Raw genomic sequence first — 12,515 nt, 5'->3', positions numbered from 1 at the left:
TCCAGCAAAAGTCACCTTCTGTTTAAAAATAGCATTTCCTAGAGATCGTAGAAATACAGAGTCAGCCTTGGATTCTGTGTGTGACTCACTGGGTGTTCTCATGATTATTTTAAAGGATCCTTCAGAAGATGTATTTACAGTTTTAACAGCTGAAGAAAAGTGCCGTTTAGAAGAGCTCCAGCTTTTTAAAAATAAGGAAACCAGTGTTGCCATTGAGGTAAGTAGTACAAAAACATATGAAAATGTTTTTTGGGGGTTTTCATTGCTTTTTTGGGGGTGGATGTTGATAAATGTGTATTGGGAAAGTTACTTTTGTTAACAAAAGGATGGCCTTGCCCCATTTGATCTAAAAGAGTATTATACTCAATATGCTTTTATCAGTGGCAGATAACCAATATCCAGGTAAACTGTGGCCAAAAAAAAGAAAAAGTTGTGTTTTTGTTTAATAAAATTTTTATATGACCACAAATCAACAAGGAAGTCTGTTGTTTGAACTGCAGAACAACTGTTGTATCACACAGTGTCTGCTGCAAAGGGCTGTCTGTCACAGCCTGACCATCAGATGTGTAATCCTGGTAGGGAGGTCCTGGTCCTGGCTCCAAAGATGTCCTGGTATCATGTGGGTTTCTGAGAGGGAGAGGAATCGGGGTAAAGAGGTGAAGCAGTGTTGCTCTGCTCATCATGAGTCTACGTCTGCTCTTCCAGAAAAAGAGGGCTACTAAATAGAACAGTAAATGCCTTTTTGAAAGCTTTTTGTCATGAAAATTTTATTCTTCTCGATTGTGCTGTCCAGTGGAATTAGGATGCGAGCCTTGTTTTTAATTTTAAATCTTAAAAAAATTTAAAAGTAAAAACAGGCAAATTTAATTTAGACAGTATGTTTTATGCACCCTAGCACATTCAAAACATTTCAATTTGTAGTCAGTATTTAAAAAATTACTAATGAGATGTTTTACATTTCTTCTTCAGTAGCCAGTGTTACTTCATACTGGTAGTACATCTCAATGCAGACTAGCCACATTTTAAGTGCTCAGTTGCCACATGTGGCTACCACATGGGACAGAGCATTTCTGGGTGATACCTATGCAAAGTGTATTAGAAGATTTTAAGAATCTTGTAGCACAAGATTTTTAGAATTTTAAGTTTATGTTCAATTCATTTTATACCATATTTTAACAACTTAACTGGTTGTCTGAAATCTCCCCTTCCATTGCTCCCAAATAAAAAGAGTTTACTGTAACTTTTCAGAATTTATTATTTGCCTCCAACCCTCATCTACTCTTCTCACCACCAAAATTTCTCAAAAGTACGTACCATTACAGTTTTAGGGATCTTTAATTACTGAATTTACTCATAGACAAAATGTGCAGCAGTGCCAAGGAGAAAATTCTTAAGAATTGGTTTTGAGAGCAGTCCAGGAGGATGGTCCAGGTTTCCCTTGCTTATGCGATGCAGTGGTATATCTTAGCCCCACAATATGCATTTTCCTACAGAGATGGCAAGATTTACTATCATCTTAAAAATTATTGTTATGCCACCTACTGAAAGCTTTTACCTTATTAAAGGGTGTTAACCACGGGCGAGTGTCCTTGTCTGTGAAATGAGGAGGATGGGCTTTGTGAATTTTTGAGGTCTAAATATGTATTCACTCTTAACACACAAACTATGATTACAACTCAGTGCTTTCAGTGAATTCTAGATGTAGACTTACATGAAAATGTCACTAGTCTATAATTATAATGTGGTTTTCTTTTGTATTTTGCTAAAATACTGTTAGGTTTAGCTAGTGGTAGTTATAGCATATCTTGGTGTTTCTCACCTTGCAGGATGCAGTCCATTTACTGGGTCATGAAATCACTTTAGTGGATCTTAACCAGCATCTTTTTAAAAAATGCAATAAAATAGAAAATAACAGTGCATTGCACCTAGGTAGGATGAGTACTGTTCTGTGCATTTTTTTTTTTTTTAGATTTTTAATAAAGCATATGCAGATACCTATTGCTGGCTGCTGAATCCAGATGTGAAATGTATTTCTCAGTGTAAGACACATTCAGAGATTGAGAAACAGTTGTGTAACTAATAAGTTAGCTTTCTTGATACAGATCTTTGAGCACATGTACGAGAATGTCATTATAAAGTAATCTAGTATAGAGCAGGACTCACTAGAGGCAGTTGTAGATTAGACTGTTGGGAGAGTAGTTTCTGACATACCCAAATGCTCAGCTCACCTCCTCTTCCACCCTTGAGCCCCAAGGTGTTCATGGTTCAGCCGAGTCCCTGAGAGGGAGCGTCTGTGATGGGCAGCTCTGGAGTCAGACAGCCTGGATTTCAGATCTGGCTCTGCCACCCTTCAGCTGTGCAACCTTAGACGCATCCCTTGACTTCTCTTAGCCTCACTTCTTCGTCTCTAAGTAGGTACACTCGTGGCATGAGAGGGAGCTGATGGGGATTAGATAGGACAGTGTCTGTGAGGTGACTGGACAAGCTCAGTAATCGAGCTCTCAGGATCAGCAGTTTTGTGAAGTTCTTAAAGATTCCTTCCCTGTACTTCCATTACTTCGCATCGTTAATAAGATGAGCGGTGTTTTCACTAACTTGCTAGTATTATTTCCTTATTTAATATTTGTTAAGTTAGCAGCATCATTATCTGTGTTTTCAATAGGTTATTGAGGACACCAAAGAGAAAAGAACCATCATCCATCAAGCGATTAAATCCCTGTTTCCAGGATTAGAGACAAAAACAGAAGATAGAGAGGGGAAGAAATACATCGTAGCCTATCACGCTGCGGGAAAAAAGGCTCTGGCAAGTAAGTGTGCAAGTGACCCGGTGTTTCTTCTGTCTTCTCGTTCTCCCTGCCTGTCCACGTTCAGGGGTCATTTTGCTGTTGTTCAGAGAAGGACATCGATCATGTCATTCCTTCCAAGAAGGTGAATAATAATACCATTTCAGATGTCAGAGCACTCCTGCAGACTGTGCGTCTGGTAAGGGGGCAGTAGGTTTTATACGTGAGTACGGATTTGCTGAAATTGTGGTGGTGCCTGGGAGAGAGTCTTAGGAATTTGGTATGTTCCCTAAAGAGCAGAGCAGGCTGAGTGGCAATTCAAGAAGGAAACGGAAGGATAGTCCTCATTCTGTGCTTGTAATGGAGGTAAGAAAGCTTTCAGGTAAAGAAAGAAAGGCTTGTCACCAATCCCAGTGGCACATTCTGCTAAGTCCCTCTATTGAAAGAGCTGCTGTTTTCCAACCGTGAGTATCTTCTTCACGTTAAAAACCTGAAATACATAGAAAATCGCCCCGTGCCCGAGCCCATCTTTCGTTGTATAGCATTCATTTGAAATGGATGTGTTGTCAGTGAATCTTGTTGATGTTTATATTCTCATATGTTTTCTACAGCCATGAACATTTCTATTTGCATATGACCTTAAGAGAAATTGGATAATTTTTTTCACCTGTCAAATCAGCAGATAAAATTTTAATGAAAATTTACAGAAGGAAAAATTAATTCCTCATTCTCCTCCCCTACCATTGATGGCCCCTGTTAGTGATGAGTTATTTCTAGAGACATGTGTTAGAGCAACACTCCAAGACTATTATATAACAGAAGACTGTTCAGCCCATCAGTGCTTTGTCAGTGTTCTCTTCAGTTAATGCTGTGAGTGGACTTGGCCTTAATTGTAAGTACAGTTCTAGTGAAAGAAGAGGACATAAGAAAAATGGGAGTAGAAAAAAGGTTTAGCTGTGCCTGAGAGAATAATGTAGGCAAATCAGTGTCTGGATAGTGACATAGAAGTGAGAAAGCTTGAGCAGCAGGAAGAATGTGGAGATTGGAGGTCACCAGAAAGAGCAGTGAGGTGATGTATCCTCAAATTACTGAGGTCACGTGTTGTTAATCACTTCTCTGTCCTCAGTCTAATGGCTTGGTTACTAGATGTTTCTTTGATGTCTGAGTCACAGTATAAAATACTACCTTAACAGCCTTTCTGCACCCAGGGCTGTCCAAGAGAATTAAGTCCAGTGGGAAATTGTTTCAGTGACTGTTGTCCCACGGGTAGCGTGTAGCTGTGGAAGGGAGCAGGTGACTGCCTATGTATGGCAGGTGCCTTGGTGCCCTCAGTCTTAATTCTCTGGAGGAACCCAGGTGGTGAAGGGTTGCTGGGGCGATGTCTGTAAAGAGGCAGGTCTTGCTGGTGAACCACCCTTGCACAAAGACAAGAGGAAGAGGCAGGGTCTCCTTCTGCTGACTGTGGTCATGAAGAAGCAGATTTTTTTTGGACTGGTTGCTTCTTAGAAATGATCGTTCTTCCTTAGAGGATGCCAGGTTTTGTGACAGACTCAGGTGGCCCTTATAGTTTTCCCCTCAAGTGAGTGGTGCCAGATCTCTCGAGCTGTCTTTACCCACATTTTCTGTGCTTACACCATACCCACCTTTCTTCTTTTTTCTGAATAAAAAATTTCCAAGTGAGGTGCTGAGCTCTGTGTGACATGAACCACCCCTCCCCATTTCCCTTCTGACATCTTCAGTAAAATAGGAATTTCTCACTGTAAAAAGAAACCTGGGGAGAGAGAGTATAGCTCAAATGCATCCGAAAACACAGGCAAGGTGGATTCTAAATCATGATGGCCGAACAAAAATTACCAACTTTTTTAACTCCCAACGTTATTTTGTGTGATAATCCAGTCTGATAGACAGGGCACATTGATTTCCCTACCAAAGCATACGTAAGATATTTTTCTGAAAATACCATATAATTATATAAACTATGTAATCAGGTAAAGGAACTTATGTTTTGAGAGAGAGTTTACATCCCAAAAAAGACTCCGGAGGAAGAGTGGAGAGATACAAAGTTAACTCTCCGGGAGAGACTGGCTTACAGAATCCACAGAAAGAGGGAATTCCAGTGATTAGAGTGGTTCGCAGTGAAAACTATTACAGACAAGAACTCTGAAACATGTCCACCAGTTTCAGCAATATGGAGATCATTGGCGTCTTTGCCAGAGCAGTTGTAGTGGAATGATTGGAAACCAGTTTACACAGGAGGTTGAGATGGAAGACAATAAATATGCTGTAAAGAGAAGGAGAAAGGAAAGGAACGTAGTTAAGGAGAGGGAGACGTAGGTTTGATTTTTAAAATGCAATAGCCCTGAGCATGTTGGTAAACTGAAGGGAAAGAGCCAGTGGCGAGGGAGGGCGAGCATCCCGCCTGGGAGCTGATGTGACTGGAGCAGGATCCCTGAGGGCGCTGCAAGGCTGGTGTGTGAGGGCGCAGCAGCGGAGCTGGCCTTGAATAAGAAGGAAAGAATGTTCTGCATGCACCCCCATCCTGTCATCTTTCTCAAGCTACAAACATTTTTCCTTCTTTATTCATGGGGATCTCCGTGTGTAGTACATGACTCTTGACCGCGGTTTTCATCTTTTATATGGTTTGTGTTTCCCGTCTCCTGGGGCTGACATACCAGACCTTCAGGTTGCTGCCTGTTATCCTGGCCTGAGAGTTCTTTGCATTCGCATTTTAAATCAGAGTGTGTCTAAAAGCTATTTTAAATTCACTTAAACCGCAAAGCTGCTGTATATATTACTTAGCTTCCAAGGATCTGTACTTTTATAAAGTCAAACAAATTGTCCCAGATACATTTAGACTCACTGGTTTTCCGTTATTCAAAATATTCCCAGTCAATCAATGTATGTGCTTATTACTATTTTGTATACTGAGTGCACTTGGAAGAAGAATCCTTATATCTGTTATTTGCAGAGGAAATAATTGAATGCATGCTCAGTGCTTGGATTTGCTAATAAAAGATGCATGCTTGTGAGCCAAACTCATATCGGTTGTCATGGTTTCTCTTAAGGTATAATAGCATTTAGTTTTTTAGTCTCGTGGTTTCATTTATTTCTTGCCATATAGTTAATTGTGAGTGTACTGAAGGGGTTGTTAGAGAAAAAGGTAACTACACTTCAACTTTATCACAAGCTTTTTTGTTTTTTTTTTTTTAGTTTTTATTCTGGGTGTTTTCACACACGGACACAAAGAAAGGAACCCCTGCGTGTTTGTCAGCCATCTTTAAGATTATTAACATTCTATTGTTTTTTTAGTCTTTTCCTCCCACTTTCTTTTTTCCTGTTGGAGTGTTTTAAAGAAAATTCTACGTAGCACTTCATTTCACTCATAAATACTTCAGTGTGTATGTAACAGATAAGGACTAAAACCCTAAGCCATTATCACTTCCCAACAAAATTAACAGTAATTTCTCAATATCTCATAGCCAGTGTGTGTTCAGTTTTCCCTGATTGTCTCAAAAATGTTTTTTGTGTACAAATGGCTTGTGCAGATAATGATACAAAGAAAGTCAGAACTGTGCATTTGATGGATAAGTCTTTTAAATCTCTTTTAATCTATATACGTTTGAGAACTGTTTTCTATATTTTTCAAATTTTTTTCAAACAAGAAATCAGTGCAAGAAACTCATAAAACACAGCATTAGAAGCACAAAGCAAAACAGTAATTACGTGCAGTCTCACCACCAAAAGATAATCCCAAATAGCATTTTGGCACACGTCCCCTCCTATTTAAGAAAACATCTCTGGATGAGAGGGCACATTGCATCCAATCTTACACCTTTTGCTCCATCCTCTGGGCACAGACAGTGCAGCTGTGAGGATGAGCGGACAGGCCATCGTGAGGGCATTGAGACAGGGAAGCCTGGGGCCTTGTAGGTGAGTTTTCTTCTTGTTCACTGTTTGCCTCTGCGACATTCCATTGTTAATGTCTAAATGGCTGTTACCCCACCGCATAACCGCCAGGTCCGGTAGAAATCCTCAGTGGAAACTTTCCATGCGGTCATTTGCATGTTCACTTCGAAAGCACTTTAATATTATCATAAATTAAATATTGCTCTCTTGTGCTCTTTATGCTGTGCATTTGGACAGAGGTCAGAACTGCAGCAGGTAAGAGCAGTTGGCGTTTCATGTAGAGAAAATGAAATGCCAATGATTTTTGGCACAAGTGCTGAGTATAGACAACTTGTAAGTGAGCTGGAAAGAAAACCAAAAATAATGTTTCTATTCACAATTTTCTGAGGATGAGTTATGGGTTTTCCAAGATGGCTTTTGGTCAGTTCTTTTTTTTTTTTTTTTTTTTAATTGAAATATAGTTGATTTACAGTGTTAGTTTTAGGTGTCCAGCAATGTGATTCATTTATGCATATATGCATATGTCTAAAAAATTTTCTTTTCAGATTCTTTTACATTATATGTTATTACAGGAAATTGAGTATGTTTCCCTGTGCTGTGCAGTAGGAGTCAATTTGTTCTTTACATTGTAACTTAAACACTAAGCTGTCAAGCAGAGCTTTTTGCCTTGACAAGGGCAGGTGTACAAGCAATTTTAGTACCAGAAGTTTCTCATGTCTCTGAAGATGAAGGATTCATGAGTTCATGCCAAAGGATTATTTTAGGGACAAAAACAAAGGAGCATTTTTAAAAGAAGACTCTTTTCTAGGGATTGTATGAAATATTTTTTCACTGTTTTTCTTTGATAAACTTACAGACATCAAGTGAATTAGATGCGTTCAAATAACAGCTGCAGCTGTGTGTCATGCAAGACTCATGAGCTTTGTTTATGTGTATGTTTTATTAAAGTGTAGTCAGTTCACAATGTTGTGTCAGTTTCTGGTGTGGGCTCATGAACTTTGCTGTTCAGCCTTCTAGGAAGTGCAGTTGTGGCTTACATGTTTTCCCCGAAGTGCTGGTTTTTCAAAATACCCTTCGGAGAACTGAGGTCTAAATCTTGCAGGGAGGGTACAGCTCAAGTGTTAAAGCACATGCTTAGCATGCATGAGGTCCTGGGTTCAGTCCCCAGTGCCTCCTCTAAAAATAAATAAATAAACTTAATTACCTCTGCCCCCCCAAAATTTTATAATAAATAAATCTTAATGTTGTTTAAATATATGTTTCTAGATTATAGTGTAATTTAAATGTTCATTTAAAAGAACAGTTTAAAAATTCAGATTCTCCCGAGTGTTGACATGTCTGTCAGTTTCCAGAAAGTTGAGCAGTCGAAGTAACAATGGCTCAGAAGTTAACATTGAACCTGGCTTAATTTTTAAAGTCTCCTTTGCCCCTAGGAGTGACAGTTAGGTCTTGAATGCCACCTGCCCTCTCTGTCGGGTAGACCTCTGTAAATGATCTAGTATCAGCTCAACTTTTGTGATGCAAGTGGCCTTTGGAAAATCTAAACGTGTCACTGAGGCAGCTCCTCACAAGCTTCATCCCCATCCTAATCTGTACGTGTGAACACCTGACTGGGGTACGAGGCAAGGCTTGGAGTTTCTGACGTGACTGCTGTTTCTCTCTGACCTGCGTGTGCTCTAGAGAGCCAGTCGGCCCACCTTCAGACATGAGCTTGTGAAGTAAGCCGCTGGGGAGTGCTGGACCCCTCTGTGTTTCTCTGTGTGAAGGTTGCTGGTTAGGCTTAGCCACTTGTCACACCACCTGCATTTCTCGCTGCTAATTTTAAATGCAGACAGATAAGTATCCAGTCACAGCTCAATACCTGTAGTCCACGAAGCTGTAACCACTTAACCTGTATTTCTTGTCAGACTAGATCTGATTTCTCTCTCAAAGGTTCTCTAGCAAAACAGTGAGCTTGTAGGGTTTCATAAGAAAAAACTCAGCTAACTTTTATTATGGTGTATATAACATTTAATTTTCTTTTTTTTTAAAGATCCAAGAAAACATTCTTGGCCAAAGTCTAGGGGAAGTTACTGCCACTTCGTACTGTACAAGGAAAACAAAGATACCATGGATGCTATTAATGTACTGTCCAAATATTTAAGGTTAGTGTCTTGTTCTTGTACCTGTACAAAATCAAAGCAGAAATGTATTTTCCTCTTCTGGTGCTGAGAAGAGAGGAATGGGAAAATGGGCAAACAGGTAGCAAATGTGCCTCCTCCCCATCATAGTTTTCTTACACAATAGGTGAGTTAATTTTTTTTAACCTCCTTGCATATTGCCAGTGAGTCAAGATGAAAATTCTGTAAGTAAACGGTTCGCATATAGTGGAGAGTTACCAGTCCATCCCCCTGAAAATAAAAATTAACTGTCTTCCCTGATAGCCTGTGCTTTGATGTGGTTGGGGAGGTTTGCCTGCTCTGCTGTCAGCTCTTAGCTCCTGGAGTTTGACTAGATGGGAAACCTGAGGCCACTCAGATTTTCTTGGAGGAATGCAAACTTAGCAGAGATTGGGTCTCTGAGGATGGGTCAGAAGCCAGTTTACCTTTAGAAGTGGGTTGGGGCACCACAGCAAATCTGTACAGTGGAAATTTACTCTCTGACATGTATTTAGCCCAGTTTAAACACAGTACATAGTGTGTTAGTGTGCTAAGGCTGTCGTAACAAAATACCGCAGACTGGGCAGCTTAACAGAAATTCATTTTCCCATTATCAGGAGGTTCGAAGCCCCAAGCTCAGGGTCTTGGCAGGGTTTTTTTTCTTAAGACCTCTCCTTGGCTTGATGATGGCCACTTCCTCTGAATCTTCCCATGGTCTTCTGTGTGTGTGTGTGTCTGTGTGTGTGTCTGTGTGTGTGTGTGTGCGCACGCGCGTGCGCGTGTACCCCAGAGTCTCTCTGTCCAGATTTCCTCCTCTTATCAGACACCAGTTGAATTGGATGAGGACCCACCCTAATGGCCTCATTAACTTAATTAAGGTGCTGTCTCCAAATACAGTTGCATTCAGACGTACCGGGAGTCAGTAAAATACACAAGTTGTAAGAGAGCACAGTTCAGCCCATAGGACACAGTACCATTTGAAGTAACATTTTATTTTACTCTAGTTGCTGGCTTTCTAGTCAGTGATGCCTTGTCCTTACCTGAGCCCGGGAGAATAGACAGTTCCCGACAGGAGAGTAGACAGAGAGGGAGTTTAGTTCCTCTGAGATCTGGAGCTGGGGATTGCTTAGGGTTCAAGAAATCATTCCTGTTTCTCTCCTGTTCATGTGGGGCAGTTTTTATAAAATTCTTAGTTAACTCGTTTACTTATCTCTTCATATTAAAACTATTCCTATCCCTGTTTCAGCATTTGGCTGTTTTATAACTAAGAAATAGCATGTGTTTTTGGAAGATTCACTATTAACTTTTTAAAAAACTGAAGATATAAAATTCTCAAAGTGGTACATGGTATATCAGAATGGATTTTTCCTTACCTTCACAGTTAAGTAATTAATGAATTGCATGTAATCGACAGGAAGTGTGTCACTCCCTTCTCTGCGGCTGGCTGGCACAGGCGTTCTGTCACCCACAGCTAAGAAGGGAGGTGTTCAGGTGTTACTTTCTTGGCTTGCACATTGTTTTCCTGGGTATATTTTTAAGTAAACTTTCTCCTTACTCTTCTCTAATTCTGTTATGATTTCAAGTGTATCTATTTTAAATTTTAAATTAGAAAAATGTGAGTTCCTGATGCTATGCAACTTCAACAGGTTTTGTTTTCTGTTTCATCAGAGTTAAGCCAAACATATTCTCCTACATGGGAACCAAGGATAAAAGGGCCATAACCGTTCAAGAGATTGCTGTTCTCAAGTAAGTAGAGTACCCACCAGGATTCCTACTGCCAGGACCCTGGCACTGCCTTTCAGAGTTCTCAGATTTGCTTTGTGGGGTTTACTTCTTCCATGGTTGGATCGTGCCTCTGCCTACTCAAAAAATCATTTCTGTTTTTCTCTTTTTGCTTATCTGTATATCCTGATGTTTTTGCAGCAAACAGATATTATGTATGTAATTTTTAAAGGACTTTTGTGGTAAAGCCAAGAGCATAAGTGATTTTTTCTTCTCTATCCTCTCTCCTGTTCATTCATTATTAAGTATAAGTTATTTAAGTTTTAACTACAAAACAGTGAGCTATTCTGTGACACACTGGATACAGATGAAAAAGATGGTCTCTGTTTTGAAGCAATTGTAATTTTTACCTTTTAAATTTTTTATTTAAGTATGGTCCATTACAATGTGTCAATTTTTGGTGTACAGCACAATGTCCCGGTCATACATACACATACATATATTTGTTTTCATATTTTTCCATTAAACATTATTACAAGATATTGAACATAGTTCCCTGTGCTATACAGAAGAAACTTTTTTTAACCTATTTTTATATATAGTGGCTAACATTTGTAAATCTCACACTTCCAAATTTATCCCTTCCCACCCCTTTCCTCTGGTAATCATAAGATTGTTTACTATGTCTGCGAGAAAGCAATTATAACGTAATGGAGCAGACAGATAAGTAAGTCAGAACTTACCACACAGTGAGGTAAATGCTAAGATAGAAATACATTGGGAGCATTAGGGCAGACCCGACAACAAAGCATGGCACTCATTGGGGGGCAGGCCAGGGAAGGCTTTCATAGAAAATGGGGTGTTTAAGCTTTAATCTAGATCAGGGCTTCTCCACCTCTTCACTGCTGACACTCTGGGCTGGATGATTCTGTTATAGGGGCCATCCTGTGCACTGCAGGACTTTTGGCAGCAGCCCTGGTCTCTACCCTCTAGATGTCCGTAGGATTACACCTACTGATGTCAGCGTCATGACAAACAAAAATATCTCTAGGCATTGCTTAATGTCGCTTGAAGGACAAAATAGCCCCTGGTTGAGAAACAGTGGTCTTGATTCTAGAAAGATGGATAGGAGTTTCCTGGGGCTGGGAGGGGCTAGGGTGGTTTGTTCCAAACCAAGAGAACAGCTTGTGAAAAGACTGGAAAGGATTTGAGGAGTATAAAGTATTTGCCCCTGACAGGTGCTTGAGTTTTGTGGGGGTTTAGCAGGAAATAAGGCTGGAGGGGTAGGCAGGATCCACATCCTGGAGGGAGGGCCCTGCGGGTCGTGTTGAGGATCTTGGACTTAACCTTAACCTGAACAGAGTGAGTGGCGTGTAGAGACAGGATTAGGGGTTTGGGGGGAGCACAGGGGAGAAGCGAGCTATTGCTATCTTCTAGGGAGGAGGACGGGGTCAGGTCAGTGAAGGTCAGAGGGAAAGGAGGGAGTCAGACCAACTTGGGCTTCCGTCTTCATGCACCCCCAAAGTCAGGAGTGGTGGGAGGCAGAGACAGAGGGGCAGGAGGAAACTTGGGGTGATGCTTCTGTTCACTATCCTGAGTGTGGTGAGTGTGGTGATGGTTTCACGGACTTAGCCACGTTTTAAAACTTGTACATTCTGAATGTGTGCAGTTTACCATATGGTAATTCTATCATTAAAATCACCTATGCTTGCTGTCCCCACTTAAAATGAATACATACATGTATTTGTAATTCCCCTGTCTTTTCATAAGGAAGTTGAGGTGACATCTCCTCTTCACCCCACAGTCCCCTCCTGTCCATCTTCTTTCCCAGCCCTCTGCTGGTCCGTTTGAAATAAAGTCGGGATTGAGCTCCAGGTTGCATCCTAACGGATTCTCCAGTCCTCTTCTTCGCCGACCTTGGGGCAGCGCAGGGCGTCGTAGTAAAGGCAGAGTGAGAGCGTCTTCT

At 40.6% G+C, this 12,515-nt stretch overlaps 1 protein-coding gene across 3 annotated transcripts in view; it reads left to right on the top strand.

Annotated features, from left to right (window-relative positions):
• Nucleotides 1-12,515, top strand: part of PUS7 (pseudouridine synthase 7) — a 47,834-nt gene that overhangs the window by 10,810 nt on the left and 24,509 nt on the right. For 2 of the 3 annotated variants that reach the window (XM_064487678.1, XM_064487679.1), the window contains exons 4-8: nucleotides 116-217; nucleotides 2,663-2,807; nucleotides 6,927-6,944; nucleotides 8,722-8,833; nucleotides 10,496-10,573. In XM_064487678.1, coding sequence (XP_064343748.1) covers nucleotides 116-217; nucleotides 2,663-2,807; nucleotides 6,927-6,944; nucleotides 8,722-8,833; nucleotides 10,496-10,573 — 455 coding nt within the window. The remainder of the gene's footprint in view (nucleotides 1-115; nucleotides 218-2,662; nucleotides 2,808-6,926; nucleotides 6,945-8,721; nucleotides 8,834-10,495; nucleotides 10,574-12,515) is intronic. The other variant, XM_031454706.2, reaches the window with a different exon arrangement.

The sequence above is a fragment of the Camelus dromedarius genome, chromosome 7 (assembly GCF_036321535.1).
Source record: "Camelus dromedarius isolate mCamDro1 chromosome 7, mCamDro1.pat, whole genome shotgun sequence".
NCBI lineage: Eukaryota > Metazoa > Chordata > Mammalia > Artiodactyla > Camelidae > Camelus > Camelus dromedarius.
This window is presented reverse-complemented; position numbering and strand designations above follow the sequence as displayed.